This window comes from Callionymus lyra, chromosome 17, assembly GCF_982586985.1.
Source record: "Callionymus lyra chromosome 17, fCalLyr1.hap1.1, whole genome shotgun sequence".
Lineage (NCBI taxonomy): Eukaryota > Metazoa > Chordata > Actinopteri > Syngnathiformes > Callionymidae > Callionymus > Callionymus lyra.
This window is the reverse complement of record NC_141834.1, coordinates 15,459,008-15,475,588: the sequence shown is the minus strand read 5'-3', so window position 1 is coordinate 15,475,588 and position 16,581 is coordinate 15,459,008. Positions and strand designations below refer to the sequence as shown.

Here is a 16,581-nt window from a genome sequence, read left to right as displayed (position 1 = left end):
TATTTCATCGATTGTGTTGCGTTTATCTCCCGACAAAAGTGACTTTGACATCAAAGAGCAACAAACCTTGGGTTCACTCTGCAAACACACCATCAAAGAGAGTGTTTTCTCTTTCATTTCCAGTTCATGCCGGAAACACCGGAGAGGCTCGTCGTCTGAAACTCCTTGTGTGTCAAAAGGTTGGATTTAGAGGAGAAAAAAAATACTGACTCAGCAGAAAAGAATATTTTTCAGATTTTTTTTTTTTTTGCTTTGACTTTACGTCGGCTTTTTGTTGTTTATTTCCTGGTTTCTTCGGAGGCTGTCGTTGGAGCGACGAGCCAAACACAAGATATGATACATCTGGTTTAGTCAGCACTCTTTGAATGGATGCAATATATTTCAAAACACACAGGGGGCGGTGTTGAGCAAAAGAAAGACTTCTAACATCCTGCCGTTGACCCTGAACCACTGGGACTCGACAGATGACGGATGGGTTAAAAAAAAAAAAAACATTTACGATGTCAGTGACACATCATCTGTTTGTCCTCGATCAACACTTTGTCGAAGATCTGGAACTCCAGCGCCTTCCAGTTGACCATGTTCCCGGGCGTGAAGTTGGTGTCGTCCACGTACGCCTGCAGCTCGCAGGGCGACAGGACGTAGTCCCACAGGTGCACGTCCGACATCATCCCGATGAAACACTGCTTCGCGTCGAACGAGCCTCCGTGACTGTCCTGCTCCTGCAGAGATCCACGGGAAAAATGAAAGATTCTTAACCTTGACCTCAACGACAATTCACATTATTAAATTCTAAGATATAGATATATAGAACTTTATTAATCCCTCAGGAGATCTCAATCGGGAAATTGTTTTCCAATTAGCAATACACAGCAATACAGACGATATAAATAAAAAAAATTATAAAAATAAAAATAAATAAATAAATAAATAAAATTAAAAAAATTAAAAAATTAAAATTAAAAAATTAAAAAATTAAAAAATTAAAAAATTAAAAAATTAAAAAATAAAAAAATAAAAAAATAAAAAATAAAAAAGTAAAAATAAAAGTAAAAGTAAAAATAAAAAAATAAAAATAAAAATAAAAATAAAAAATAAAAATAAAAATAAAAATAAAAGTAAAAATAAAAAAAAATAAATAAATAAATAAAAGTAAAAATAAAAGTAAAAGTAAAAGTAAAAATAAAAGTAAAAATAAAAATAAAAGTAAAAATTAAAAAAATTAAAAAAATTAAAAATAAAAATAAAAGTAAAAGTAAAAATAAAAATAAAAATAAAAGTAAAAATAAAAAAAAATAAAAAAATAAAAATAAAAGTAAAAATAAAAGTAAAAATAAAATAAAAGTAAAAATAAAAATAAAAGTAAAAATTAAAAAAAAAGAAAAAAAAAAAAAGTAAAAGTAAAAATTAAAAAAATTAAAATTTAAAAAAAACAAACAATAAAAGTAAAAGTAAAAAAGAAAAAGAAAAAAAAAGTAAAAAGAAAAAGTAAATGAAAAGTAAAAAGAAAAATAAAAGTAAAAAAAAATAATAATAATAAAAATAAAAACAATTTTACATCTCTAATATATATTATTTTAAAAATATAAAAACGTTGGTATAGTAAGAAAGTATTAACGAGCTACTTGATCAAACTGTCAGCCAATCACGTGTCGCGCGGACGATCACGTGACGACGTGGAGCCACTACCAACAGATCATTATAATACAGCAACAATATAAATTATTTCATATGCTTTTTTTATTTTTTTTTTAAATCCCCTGTTCAGTATACACAGTTTTAATTCAATTTGAAATACGGAAAATGATTTTATTTAATTATTTAAAAAATATTTTTTCAATTAAGAAAAAAAAAAGTTTACCATGTTTGACATTTTTAAATATGGTTGAGTTTTACATATATTAGGTCAATAATTGAGTTGCAGACCTCCTCCAAGCAGCTCTTTTGTTTCTTCATTTATATAATTTCCATTTTAAGAGCTACACTTCAAAAAATCACAGGTAGAATATAAGAAAGGAAATAAAAAGGAAATTGTATATCTTAAAATAACATTTTAATTTTTTAATAAATTGTAAGTAAAGATCATGAAGTAAAAGCAAACATGTTTTATATGAATATGTTTACATTAACATTAACTTGACAATTTCTGTCAAGACTTGTTTTACATTCACAAGGTTTTTTTATTAACCTCGAATCAAAAAGAACGTTTTTTTCTATTGAATACAAAATAAAACGATACCCACAATGTTCCAATGGTTTAAATGTATCTTTATATTTTAATGTATATTTTTTTTCATATTTATTATTCATTTCTATGTGTCCCGTGTGAGAAAAGTAAATCGATCAAATGATCTGCAAACCTGTCCCAGGATGATGATGAGTTGGCTCTCGGTGAAGTTGTCGGAGATGAGAAACTTCCTGATGGACGGTTTTCCGTCGATCCACAGCTGCCCGAGTCCACTGCTGGACTCCCAGGTGGTGCAGAGCGAGTGCCACATGTTGAGCTTCAAGTCCGGCCTCTGGAACTCCGACTTCTTGTCCTTGACGTGGAACTCCATCTCTTTGTTGGCCTCGTCCCAGAAGATCAAGAGGCCGTTGTGGGAGGTCCGCGTGGACAGCGAGAAGAGGCCGTGATCCCTCTTCAGGTCGGTCATGAATCTGCGGGGGGGTTCGAGGCACGATTAGTCGGCTCTGTTTTTCGGGAGGTTTTTCGGCTGAAGTCGTCACCTTTGACAGAACGTGGCTTTGCTGAACTGAGCGTGTGACGCCGTCAGCCTCACGTACGACGACATGGAACTTTTCGGGAATGTGAACATTTTTCCCGTCAGGTCTGAAAACAAAGATGTTGAAAACAGTCTTGATAAGAAATGAAAATTGAAATTCTTACCTTGAGGCGCAGCCATGCAGGCGCCCAACCACCCCAGCAGTAGAAATAACTTCATCTGCACAAGAAAAGAGACAAACATATAGATATTTACGATGTTTGAGGTTTTCTTCAGGATTCTTCTTACCATCTCTGAGTCCTGCAATGATTTCTCTGTGAGCATCTGCAGCTTCTCTTGGCTTCTTCCCCCAAATTTATGTTATTCTTGCAGATTATACTTCCTTATTTTTTACTTCTGCTTTTATCGAAATTCGTTTGTGATTCTCACGGACATTAAAACGTCAACATAAACCTGAATGTAGTTGATAAGTGTGGGAGAAATTTAAACTGATGCTTAGAAAAAACCCACAGAATCAAGTAACAAACTTCGAATGTCAGAGCAATGTAACTGCGATGATATAAATGTTCCAGCAGAATATTGACTGGTTGCGTTTTATATTTTAAATGTTCAAACCTTTTGATTTATTTATTCATTTTCATTAAAAAAAAAGTTTAGCATTAAAAAAAAATTAAACAATTAGATGTAATAGTTTGTATATTGGCAATTGAGTGATAAAATGATATAGTGTCATTTTTATTTTTTTAATTAATAATCAAAACAAAAAATTGTCACGTGATCGTCTTCGCGTCACATGATTGGCTAACAAAGTTGGCTCTGTAATCTTTTCTTATTGTATTATAATGTATATTTGAAGTAAAAGTCTAAAAAATATTGAATAAAGAAAATGTATGTTGGAATTATTGTTGTTATTATTATCTTTAAATATTATTCAGTAAAAAAACAGTTCAACCTTTAAATATAGATAATATAAATTAAATTATTTAAAATAAACAAACAAATTCAACCATAACATACAGTAATACATTAAAATATATATATAGGTTATAATAATTATATATAATATAATTATTATATATATATATATATATATAATTATATATATTAAAAAATAATCTCTCAGTGCTTCATATAAAAGCACAATAATAAAACTGTAAGATTTTTTCAAGAAAATGTGGTTCAAATAAATGTTGTCAAAAACTTACATATTGCAGCTTTAATTTGTTAATAACTACTTTGAATCAGGATAAAACTATGAGTTGAGATAAAATATTTTATTCATGAAGAAGAAAAACAGATGAAAAAAACGCAACATAAGGCATAAATCAGATATAAACAAGATTCAATGAAAATATATTAATGACAAGTTAGCATGGCGGCTAAGCTAGCAGAGTTTTCCGGTCGTCGGGCCGAGACCTCTCCCAGCCCTGCCGTATCCGGGTCAGCGTCCGGTCCATGCACGGCAGGAGGAGGAGCAGCTTCAGCGCCAGAACCACCGTGGGGACCACCAGACTCAGCAGGTACCCCGGCGGGGTGTTCCACTTGTAGGTGGTCGGCTTCAGGAAGCGGTTCCAGCCGTACAGGTAGGCGTGGAGGGTGCAGAAGAGCAGCGTCAGGTAGCCCAGCTTGGACTGGAACAAAAAAATATTTCCATCAAAATTGGACCTGGACCAGGATGTCTGGTGATATTATTTGGAGCTTTTTTGCTCCATCAAACCACCAGAAAGAAAAAAAAATTTTTTTTTAGTGAGTTACCTTTTTATATTTTTTGTTTCCCAGTTTCAGCGACATTAATCTCGTCATAAAGAATTTTCCAACGACATTAATCTTGTAACAAAGTCATTTTTCCTACGACTTTAATATCGTAATGAAGTACTTTTTCAACGACTTTGATCTTGTAATAAAGTATTTTCCTATTACCTTAATCTAGTAATAAAGTATTTTCCCACAAATTGAATCTCGTAATAAAGTATTTTCCTACGACTTTAATCTCGTAAAAAGGCTCCAGGCCGACAACGTGTTGAAACCTTTTATCACGTGAGATTGCGGCAGCATTCTGGAAAACAGAATTGCACAACTTTAATCACGCAATAAAGTACTTTTTCCTACGATTTAAATCTCGTAATAAAGTATTTTCCAACGACTTTAATGCAGTAACAAAGTACTTTCCTACAACTTTAATCTCATAATAAAGTATTTTCCAACAACTTTAATCTCGTAATAAAGTATTTTCCAACTACTTTAATCTCGTAATAAAGTATTTTCCTATGACATTAATCTAGTAATAAAGTATTTTCCAACGACTTTAATCCGGTAATACATTTTTTCCGACAACTATGATCTCGTAATAAAGTATTTTCCTAAGGTAAGGTAAAACTTTATTGATCCCTCAGGAGGTCTCTTAATAAAGTATTTTTCAACGACTTTAATCCTGTAATACATTTTTTTCCGACGACTATGATCTCATAATAAAGTATTTTCTAACGACTTAAATCTCGTTATAAAGTATTTTCCAACTACTTTAATCTCGTAATAAAGTATATTCCTACGACTTTAATCTCGCAATAAAGTACTTTTTCCAACGACTTTAATCTCTTAACGAAGTATTTTCCAACGACTTTAATCGGGTAATACATTTTTTCCGACAACTATGATATCGTAATAAAGTATTTTCCTAAGGTAAGGTAAGGTAAGGTAAAACTTTATTGATCCCTCAGGAGGTCTCTTAATAAAGTATTTTTCAACGACTTTAATCCTGTAATACATTTTTTTCCGACGACTATGATCTCGTAATAAAGTATTTTCTAACGACTTAAATCTCGTTATAAAGTATTTTCCAACTACTTTAATCTCGTAATAAAGTATATTCCTACAACTTTAATCTCGCAATAAAGTACTTTTTCCAACGACTTTAATCTCTTAACGAAGTATTTTCCAACGACTTTAATCGGGTAATACATTTTTTCCGACAACTATGATATCGTAATAAAGTATTTTCCTAAGGTAAGGTAAGGTAAGGTAAAACTTTATTGATCCCTCAGGAGGTCTCTTAATAAAGTATTTTTCAACGACTTTAATCCTGTAATACATTTTTTTCCGACGACTATGATCTCGTAATAAAGTATTTTCTAACGACTTAAATCTCGTTATAAAGTATTTTCCAACTACTTTAATCTCGTAATAAAGTATATTCCTACGACTTTAATCTCGCAATAAAGTACTTTTTCCAACGACTTTAATCTCTTAACGAAGTATTTTCCAACGACTTTAATCGGGTAATACATTTTTTCCGACAACTATGATCTCGTAATAAAGTATTTTCCTAAGGTAAGGTAAGGTAAGGTAAGGTAAAACTTTATTAATCCCTCAGGAGGTCTCTTAATAAAGTTTTTTTCAACGACTTTAATCCTGTAATACATTTTTTTCCGACGACTATGATCTCGTAATAAAGTATTTTCTAACGACTTAAATCTCGTTATAAAGTATTTTCCAACTACTTTAATCTCGTAATAAAGTATATTCCTACAACTTTAATCTCGCAATAAAGTACTTTTTCCAACGACTTTAATCTCTTAACGAAGTATTTTCCAACGACTTTAATCGGGTAATACATTTTTTCCGACAACTATGATCTCGTAATAAAGTATTTTCCTAAGGTAAGGTAAGGTAAGGTAAGGTAAAACTTTATTGATCCCTCAGGAGGTCTCTTAATAAAGTATTTTTCAACGACTTTAATCCTGTAATACATTTTTTTCCGACGACTATGATCTCATAATAAAGTATTTTCTAACGACTTAAATCTCGTTATAAAGTATTTTCCAACTACTTTAATCACGTAATAAAGTATATTCCTACGACTTTAATCTCGCAATAAAGTACTTTTTCCAACGACTTTAATCTCTTAACGAAGTATTTTCCAACGACTTTAATCGGGTAATACATTTTTTCCGACAACTATGATCTCGTAATAAAGTATTTTCCTAAGGTAAGGTAAGGTAAGGTAAAACTTTATTGATCCCTCAGGAGGTCTCTTAATAAAGTATTTTTCAACGACTTTAATCCTGTAATACATTTTTTTCCGACGACTATGATCTCGTAATAAAGTATTTTCTAACGACTTAAATCTCGTTATAAAGTATTTTCCAACTACTTTAATCTCGTAATAAAGTATATTCCTACGACTTTAATCTCGCAATAAAGTACTTTTTCCAACGACTTTAATCTCTTAACGAAGTATTTTTCAATGACTTTAATCCCGTAATAAAGTATTTTCCAACTACTTTAATCTCGTTATAAAGTATATTCCTACGACTTTAATCTCGCAATAAAGTACTTTTTCCAACGACTTTAATCTCTTAACAAAGTATTTTCCAATGAGTTTAATCCCGTAATAAAGTATTTTCCAACTACTTTAATCTCGTAATAAAGTATATTCCTACGACTTTAATCTCGCAATAAAGTACTTTTTCCAACGACTTTAATCTCTTAACGAAGTATTTTTCAATGACTTTAATCCCGTAATAAAGTATTTTCCAACTACTTTAATCTCGTGATAAAGTATATTCCTACGACTTTAATCTCATAAAAAAGTATTTTCCAACAACTATAACCTCCCAGTTTGCACTAAAACAAAAAAACATCATAAAAATCCAGGCGTGTTTTTCACCTGGACCAGATGATTCCATGTGATGTCATTATTTCTAGTTTTTTGCTCCACACAACCAAAACAAAAAACTTTAACTTTAATCAAGAGACAACATCCCAAACAGGAAGTCCAAATGTATAACCTCATAACTGTGGTCGGGGATAATGTATGCCCCCCCGACCCTCCTCCAAATTACATTTGATGAATAACTTAACATTTAAAGCGCTGCTCTAATTTAGGCGGGAATAAATGGGAGGGGGTGAGCCTGACATGACCCAGTTACATTTATGAATGAGCTTCTCTTTCTGCTCGTGATGCCGATTCTATTTGTTATTTTTTCAACGAGTTAAAGGGTAAATATTTGCGGAGCTGCAGAAAGAAAAACATTTTTCCCATCCACGAAAATCGTGCTCATCACTCACAGGTTGAATATCAGCCAGGATGTGAAAATTGCAGAAAATTATTTGGGTGCTATCCTCTTTTTTAAAGGTCCAGAAGCTGCAGATTTTCACACTGAAGTGGAGCTGAAGAGCCTGGAGCGTAAACAGGTGCAATAGCTGCCGCTTCGCGAAAAGAAAAAAAAAAAAATAACATACCCATTCCGATATTTCCAGCGGGCGCATTTTAAAGTCGATTTTCAAAGGAGGTCTGTTTGAAATTGGACCCCTGCATCACGAGGTTAACTAAATGATGCATTTACGAGTCACATTCTGCTGATCTCGCCAAGATTTGAACCACTTTAGCCGCTTTTATGTCGCTGGCATGAAGGAGGAAGAGTCAACAACACTTTTTGTGTTGCTCCCCAGTTGATGATACCTCCTCTCTGGGTCTAAATGTGTTTGTGGTATCCCTTGTATTGTGGGGCAAGGTGAACGACCTCCACCACTGCATATGTGTTTCTGGAAGCCAGGGAGGTCACCTTGACCCAGAGACAACACAAGGGATACCGCAAACACATTTATTCGGTCCTTCGGGTCCCCTTGACCCAAAGATAACACAAAGATTAAAGAAAATCGTTACAGTTAGAAAAAAATTAAAATCCAAATTTAAGTCAAGGTGTTGAGGTTAAGGCGTATATTTTCGTCTGTGAAGATCAAATTTGATTTTAAAACCCGCCGAAAATTAATTAAGTAAAAAAATCTGTTTCCATTTTCAGTAATAAAAAAATACAAAACAAATTAACAACCCAAAACTGTTAAACAAAATATAAAAATAAATTAATGAATAAGTCAGTGCTTTCAATAAGCTCTGTTTTTTGTAAATTGTTAAGTAAATGTTAAGTAAAGTAAAACTTAAAAATTAAGATAATATTAGCTAATATAAGATGTCACTGCCAACAACTTAATTTTGTAATAAAGTATTTTTCCACAAATTAAATCTCATAATAAAGTATTTTCCAACTACTTTAATCTCGTCATAAAGTATTTCCCTATGACTTAAATCTCCTAATGAAGTATTTTCCAATGACATAAATCTCGTAATAAATTATTTTCCTATAACTTAAATCTTCTAATAAAGTATTTTCCTGGGACTTTCATCTCGTAATAAAGTATTTTCCTACGACTTTAATCTCTTAATTAAATATGTTCCTATGACTTTAATCTCATAATAAAGTATTTTCCATTGACTTTAATCTCCTAATGAAGTATTTTCCAATGACATAAATCTCGTAATAAATTATTTTCCTATAACTTAAATCTTCTAATAAAGTATTTTCCTGGGACTTTCATCTCGTAATAAAATATTTTCCTACGACTCTCATCTTATAATAAAGTATTTTCCTAACACTTTAATCTCTCAATAACATATTTTTCAATAAATTTAATCTCGTAATGAAGTATTTTTAAATTAATTGAATCTCTTAATAAAGTATTCTCCTACGACTTTAATCTCGTATTAAAGTTTTTTCCTACGAATTAAATCTCACAAATAAGTATTTTCGTACGACTTAAATCTCGTTATAAAATATTTTACTACGACTTTAATCTCGTTATGAAGTATTTTCCAACTTTTTTAATGTCGTACACAGAAAATGACTTGGCAGGTTGAGGTGTTTAAAGTTTGACATTGACTGGCCCGTGTTGTATTTTCACATTATTATTGTAATATATATTTTTAGTTTGGACACTCACAATCATAATACATTAAATATATATCAGGAATAATTGCTTCCACTGGCAACATAAAAAATTAAACTAAAAACTTCTCTTGAAACATTTTTTTTACAAGAAGAAACTCTATTCCAAAATGTCGTTATATTCACTTTGACTTTGAGTTCCGATATTACTATTTGGATGGTGTTCGGCTGGTCCAATTAAAGCGGCACCCCTGTTGGCTCCTTTTCTTGGCACCGTATTAAATACATCATCAGAAAAACAGTCCAATAGTCACACCAGATGGCCCAGATTACATTTCACAGCGAGCTTTTTTTCATCAAAACTGTTGAGTATCGTCGAAAAAATCCTTTAACGACTTCGCTCCGTGTGATTATCTAATATCCAGTCTCCTGCGAAGCCTGTGAGGGCTTTTAATTCTTGAGAAAATAAACTGGAAAATAAATCTACCCTCTCTATTAATCGTCTAATGTTTCAACGCGACAAAAAAGAAAACAAGTGACGGGCTTTATAATTAGCTTGGCGTGTCTAGAAATAAGTCGTTTTTATAAAAACCAATCAACTCCAATGTCGCGGTCTGTAATTTTATGTTTTTATTACGCACGAGCGTAATGAAAAGCCTTTTCAGGGGATTGCTTGGCTAAAAAATGGGCGCGGATCCATTAAAATAAACGTCTGGGAACCTTTGTGAGTGATGAATGGAGGACGTGAGTGACGCCTGGATGTTTATTCAAAATGCAAAGACTCGTATTGTGAGAGGAACTCTTCCCACCGAAGCCCCTTGAAGACACATAAACGCACCTGAATGAAGTTAAATTCCCTCCAGCTCAGAGCGTTACTGACTGAAGGCAGGGATGATATTCCCAACAGGACAAACAAGGAAAATCCAAGAATCCCCATGGAGTAGTATGAGTCGGATCGCCAGGCAATGGTCGTGTCGAACTCAACCGTTTTGTTGTCCTTAATCTACAAGTGAAACAAGGAAAAAATTAGAGAAATACGATAATAAAATGTTTAGAGAAGATTTCAATTCTACCTGCTCAACAATGCTCTGTCCAATCCTGTACCTCACATAATATCTGCGGAGAAACAAGCAGCATGAAGCGAGACTAGAGAAGCACTTATACGGTGCATACCTCTGCCAAAGGGCTAAATTCAGTTTAATGTTATTATGAAATCAATAAAACAGTCACTTATAAATTAACCTATTTCTGGGATTAATTTGGATAATTTGATGAAAATTTATCTTTTTTTATTTACAAGAAAATAATTATAGTAATAATAAACAAAAAAGAATAATAAATACATGAAGCCTTGAATAACTGGGCGTCCAAGTTTGTTTAAAGCAAATTATCTTCAAATGTTGAAAATATAAAGTGATTATATCTTGGTCTAGAGATTAAAAAGTTACTTTTTATTTAACATTTTAAAAGAAGGGTCATTTAAACTCTCTGGTTTAATTGTACTTAACATAATCTGCCCAAGGGCCTCAAGTGGCCCCCGGTGACACACATTTCCGTCAAAATTACCGAATAGGAATGACGAGCGTGTAGAAGATGTGCAGGAATGCCAGGGCGAGGGCCACCAGTCCGATTTGCTTCCTGCACAGCATCCACCGATCCAGCCAGTCTGGGAAGCGCCTAAAAAAACAACAAAAAACATTAATAAATTGAGGATAAGGTTAAATTAAAAGTATACCTTTAAGGTCAAAGCCCACCTGTACTTGGTTCCTCTGGACAGTTGAATGAATGCAGCGATGACACCAGGCAGGTAACAAAGAGCCAACATGATGAGCGACACGATGGGGAACACCTGCAAAAAAAATTGTTTTTTACCCCACTTTTTGGTTTGGTGAAACGAGAGCTAAAACGTTAGCCCTCATATAAGTTTGTGGCACTTTAACAAAACATGTTTTAAACAATTATATGTTCAGATCATTTTAAGAAAATAATCGAAAGGGAAAAAAACAAAAGATGAAGGTAAGAGTTTTAGGAATATATTATCTAACGTATCGTCCTGTATTTTATCGTATAGCATCCGATCTCATCATATCGTATTGATCTTATCGTATTGTATCGATCATATTGTATCATACAATATACAGTATTGATACTGCGATCATATTGATCATATCGTATCTTATTCTATAGTATCATATTGTATCATATCGTATAACGAATGCATAATGTCGATCATATTGATCATATTGTATCTTATTCTATAGTATCGTATTGTATCATATCGTATAAGAATTGCATAATGTCTATCATATTGATCTATCGTATCGTATCATATAATAACGAATGCATAGAGTCGATTATATTGACCATATCGTATTATAGCGTACCATAAAAAACGCATAGTGTTGATCATATCGTATCGCATTGTATCGTATCGTATCGTATTGTATCGTATCGTATCGTATCGTATCATATCGTAACGTATTGTATCGATCATATTGTATCATATCATATATTGATAGTGCGGTCATATTGATCGTATCTTATTGAATAGTATCGTATTGTATCATATCGTATAACGAATGCATAATGTCGATCATATTGATCATATTGTATCTTATTCTATAGTATCGTATTGTATCATATCGTATAAGAATTGCATAATGTCTATCATATTGATCTATCGTATCATATAATAACGAATGCATAGAGTCGATTATATTGACCATATCGTATTATAGCATACCATAAAAAACGCATAGTGTTGATCATATCGTATCGCATTGTATCGTATCGTATCGTATCGTATCGTATCGTATCGTATCGTATCGTATCGTATTGTATCGATCATATTGTATCATATCATATATTGATAGTGCGGTCATATTGATCGTATCTTATTGAATAGTATCGTATTGTATCATATCGTGTAACGAATGCATAATGTCGATCATATTGATCTATCGTATCGCATCGTATAATAACGAATGCATAGAGTCGATTATATCGACCATATCGTATCATATCGTACCATAGCAAACACATAGTGTTGATCACATCGTATCGTATCGTATATGTATCGTATCGTATCGTATCCTATCGTATCCTATCCTATCGTGTCCTATCATATCAATTATATAATGTATGTATACAACAAACGTATGGTGTCAGTCATATTGATGATATCGTATCATGTCTTATCTCATCGTATCCCATCTTATCGTAACAATCATATCGTAACCTAATGTATTGTATCACATTGCATCGTATTGTATCCCATGTACGTTATTCAAGGTGTTAAACTGTGAATTTTTCCCTCTACTTTTGATGTGTACACACAAATATTATATCTTAAGTTTCTACTGGGGTTCAAGTTATTTGGGGTCGTTGGAACAGTTTGGGGACCATCCAAACCAAATAGGAGTCACACTTTCAGTTCAAAAGCTTTTGGCCGATGTTACCTTATTAGCCAGCGACACCATGATTCTGAAGGAGATGTCTTTTCCTTGGTCAACATAGGCATAGACGACATCCCTGATGACAAAATAGAAGAAGAAGATGGCGGTGAGGCCGACGGCGATTTGGAGTGGAAGCCGCCACTCCGGGAAGAGTTGAAGGGGAAAGTCCTCAAGTTCTCTGGCGGCTGACAGAGACCCTCTGTCCAGAAGAGTAAATCCCAACTTGGTGGCAACTTCAGCGACCGCCTGCTTGGCCTCAGCGTTGTTCCCGCACAGGAACACCTAAAAAAAAAAAAAAAAAAGTGTGAAGCAACAATGCAACACAACAATTCCAAGCTTCCACGTGATTATCTTGCAGGAACAGCGTGCAGAAATGAGCCAAAGGTTCATTCAACTCTGGAGAAGCAAAGATGATTATGCAGCGAGCGCCAAAAACAACAGCCTCCTAATACATAAACATATCTTCCACCCCCAGCCGACAAAAACACACCATCCTGTGTGTATTTTCAACTCCTCTGGGATCACAGAAACAGATCAAAAACCAAAAATACCTGCTTGAGCTATACTTTTGCGAGCGGTGAAGGACTTACATCTGAGAGCGTTGCTGGAGCTAATTGATTCCAGGATGCATCAGAGGTCAACACATGTGGTTTGATAAGACTTCAAATGAAGTTAATGATATCAAGCTAGATGATTAATACGCCTTTGAATTCTGCGCCCTGCAGTTGGAGAGCTTAGAGTTGGATTCATAATTCATCGCAGAATTAGGGTAGTCAATCCCCCAAAACAAAGGGAACCAGTGGGGCGCCTCACATCTGAAGGTTTGAGCTCTTGCCGTACCTGTCTGCTGGCATCTGAAGGCCCGTTCTGCAGGCTCCAGGCGGACAAGGTGTTGAAACCTTTTATCACGTGAGATTGCGGCAGCATTCTGGAAAACAAAATTGCATGTTTGGCCTGTAAATCAGCTACACTTTTGATGAAGGTAAAGGGTTTGGTTGGCTGATCGTTCCAATTTAATAAGAGTATTATTACCATGGTAGTATTGGTCATTTTGTACTGTAAGTTCATTTCAGTGATGCTAATGTTTAGAAAATGTCTTGTTGCAGAAACTGTCTTTTTTATTCTTGACACAATTGCCATCTCTTCTCCAACTCTGAAAGTATTGTCAACTTAGATCCCTATTTTCCTACAGTAGAGTCTACCTTAAAAAAACATTTAGTTTTAATATGCTCTTAAATTATATATTATTTTTTACTTATTTAAGAAACAATGTACGGACGGTTTGTTTGTTTTTTGGTAATTTCAGCTAAACATTCTGACATCATGTAGTATTTAATATGATGAAAATATGTATTTTTAGATATTTAAGGATATCAATCGAAAAGGAAGTAGACCACAAAAAAGGTTAAGGTCAGAATTTTAACAATCTACCGAAACTGTATCGTATTGCATCACATCTCCTTTGAGCGTCACAAACTGGTTCAACTTAAAAAAAAAAAAAAGATGGGCATGAAACACAGTACCCCCTGTAATACTATGCTACTTTCTCTATCGTATCGTATCGTTTTGTATTGTATCGTTTTGTATCGTATCGTATCGTATCGTATCGTATCGTATCGTATCGTATCGTATCGTATCATATCATATCATATCGTATCGAATCGTATCGTATTGTATCCTATCGTATCGTATAGTATCGTATAGTATCGTATCAAAGAGCATTGCATTGCATCGCACTGTACCGTACCGTACCGTACCGTACCGTACCGTACCGTACCGTACCGTACCGTACCGTACCGTACCGTACCGTACCGTACCGTACCATTATCGTTATGGGTACGGGTATGGGTATCATAGCGCATCATATCGTATCGCGCCGCGCCGCAAAGTATCGTTATCGTTTTCGTTATCGTTATCGTTATCGTAATCATAATCGTTATCGTTATCGTTATCGTTATCGTTATCGTTATCGTTATCGTTATCGTTATCGTTATCGTATGGGTATGGGTATGGGTATGGGTATGGGTATGGGTATGGGTATGGGTATGGGTATGGGTATGGGTATTGTATCGCATCGCATCGGATGACATCGCATCTGTATCTTGAACACTGCCCATTGGTTTGATACCAAAATATGCAGGATTGCTCAAAGCTACTTAACACCTGTAGTTAGTATCATGTAAAAACTAGTATAATTTTAAGCCAGAAAAAAGGCTTAGGTGTAAAATAACTTAGATATATTCAAACAATCTGTAAGAGAAATGTTCCACTATATGTATTTACCAAAATTTACCTTTGCAGAAACTCAGCATTGGACTCTGGGTAAGCATTCTTTTTCCGGTTGTTACTGACGTCCACCAGAACCTTCAGCAGGGAGAAAACTGAGATGAACTTCTTTGATTCTAAAAGAGCCTAAACTTGGTACCTTTCCATGGAGCTGGGGAGCAAGACTCTCCAGGAAGCTGTAGTTTTCTCTGTGGACACAAATGAAGACCAGGTCGGCTGACTGGGCTGCAGCCGTGTGGCTCATCACCTGCAAACAATTCATGGTTAGAGAGGTTAAAAAACAATCTTTAGAGATTCATTCAAAATGAACTTGAGTGCTCCTTCCTTCTGCAGCCTTTGTATATTGTTGGTGAGGTCAGGAATGTTTTCAAAATCTATTTTGAGCAGGAATGGTTACTTTCATTTTCTTTTCGTATGGTTTTGGATCTGGTTCTGACATTGTGTGGTTCAATGTCGCACTTTCTTTGTCATGATTAGTGAATCAACGGGTGAACGTTTCTGATTTGTTGTATCGGTGAAAAAAGTCTTTCAAGACTCAAATCTTTTTGATTTTTTTCAATAAAAAAAACTAGATGTCCTTCTTTCACGTAATACCTTTTTACTTTTCTAAAACCCATTTGTCTGTTTTCAAGAATAGATTGTTCCCGTTCTTTTGAGCCAGTCAAGGAAACCTGAACAGTTTTTTTTTATTTCACGAATAACAGGATTTGGGCGTAACACTAACAAAAATCCCTTTTGGTTTTCGCTCCCAAGAGTAGGTTTATCAGGTCTGTGGTGGGTCTAAAGTTAGTGGAGAGTCAAAAACACTGGATCAGAAAGCTCTTAAGCTTATGTTTTGGATGCTGTCACTGGATTTCTTATCAATTTCTTCCCCCTACTTCTTGATGATGATCTTCCCCCTCTAGTTGTCGGTTTAAAACCTGGACGTGATTGGATAAGAGGCCACAACCTGAACCCCCCACATACAATTTATTGGTCACATTATTAAAACTGATCATTTGGTCGTTATTCTAAATGAATAGTATTCGTAGTTTCTACTCCACATTAAAAATACAAAGCACACGTCCAGGGAAATCCTACCTGAGCTCCATAAGGCAGCGGGCCACAGCTGTCCGGTCTGCGGCTGCCATAGACAACCTTGAATCCAGTCTGGAGCAAACGCTGCCCCAGCGATCGACCCAGGTCCCCGGTTCCGAAGATGCACAGCTGCTGCCGCTCGGCGGCGTCTATCTGACCCGGTGGGCTCAGACAGAGGCTCTCTGACTTCTCGTCCTTTGACATGCTGCTCAGACTTTACAAGCTTTTTCAAAACAGTCTGGTGGAGTCGGAGCAGAACTCTCCAGCAGTGTTTCTGTCAAAAATGAAGACGGCTCTATCAGAAGGATGTCCTGTAAT

The 16,581-nt window shown here is 34.5% G+C and overlaps 2 protein-coding genes across 2 annotated transcripts in view; both read right to left on the bottom strand.

The window, feature by feature from the left end:
• Positions 1 to 261: 261 nt before the first annotated feature.
• On the bottom strand, positions 262 to 3,085 carry LOC148062766 (C-reactive protein-like). The gene is made up of 5 exons (XM_087779173.1): positions 3,012 to 3,085; positions 2,888 to 2,942; positions 2,728 to 2,830; positions 2,361 to 2,658; positions 262 to 722 (listed from the first exon to the last, which is right to left on the bottom strand). Exons 1-5 carry the CDS (start codon positions 3,045 to 3,047, stop codon positions 504 to 506), a joined length of 711 nt encoding a protein of 236 aa, XP_087635299.1. The 5' UTR covers positions 3,048 to 3,085; the 3' UTR covers positions 262 to 503.
• Positions 3,086 to 3,982: 897 nt separating this feature from the next.
• The window catches only part of LOC148062765 (metalloreductase STEAP4-like), a 12,714-nt gene continuing 115 nt past the window's right edge, over positions 3,983 to 16,581 (bottom strand). Inside the window, exons 1-10 of the mRNA XM_087779172.1 lie at positions 16,267 to 16,581; positions 15,326 to 15,433; positions 15,194 to 15,264; positions 13,741 to 13,828; positions 12,904 to 13,182; positions 11,200 to 11,294; positions 11,012 to 11,122; positions 10,519 to 10,561; positions 10,284 to 10,448; positions 3,983 to 4,354 (exon numbers count right to left, since the gene is read on the bottom strand). The exon at positions 16,267 to 16,581 is cut by the window's right edge and continues 115 nt beyond it. Of these exons, the coding sequence (XP_087635298.1) occupies positions 4,103 to 4,354; positions 10,284 to 10,448; positions 10,519 to 10,561; positions 11,012 to 11,122; positions 11,200 to 11,294; positions 12,904 to 13,182; positions 13,741 to 13,828; positions 15,194 to 15,264; positions 15,326 to 15,433; positions 16,267 to 16,467 (1,413 nt within the window). The 5' untranslated portion in view covers positions 16,468 to 16,581 and the 3' untranslated portion in view covers positions 3,983 to 4,102. The remainder of the gene's footprint in view (positions 4,355 to 10,283; positions 10,449 to 10,518; positions 10,562 to 11,011; positions 11,123 to 11,199; positions 11,295 to 12,903; positions 13,183 to 13,740; positions 13,829 to 15,193; positions 15,265 to 15,325; positions 15,434 to 16,266) is intronic.

Coding starts and splice junctions, on each gene's coding strand:
- LOC148062766 (XM_087779173.1), bottom strand. CDS start 3,047: ATGCTCACAGAGAAATCATTGCAGGACTCAGAGATG. Junction 2,659..2,727: donor AAAGCCACGTTCTGTCAAAG/GTGACGACTTCA, acceptor ACCCCCCCGCAG/ATTCATGACCGACCTGAAGA. Junction 723..2,360: donor TCATCATCATCCTGGGACAG/GTTTGCAGATCA, acceptor GGATCTCTGCAG/GAGCAGGACAGTCACGGAGG.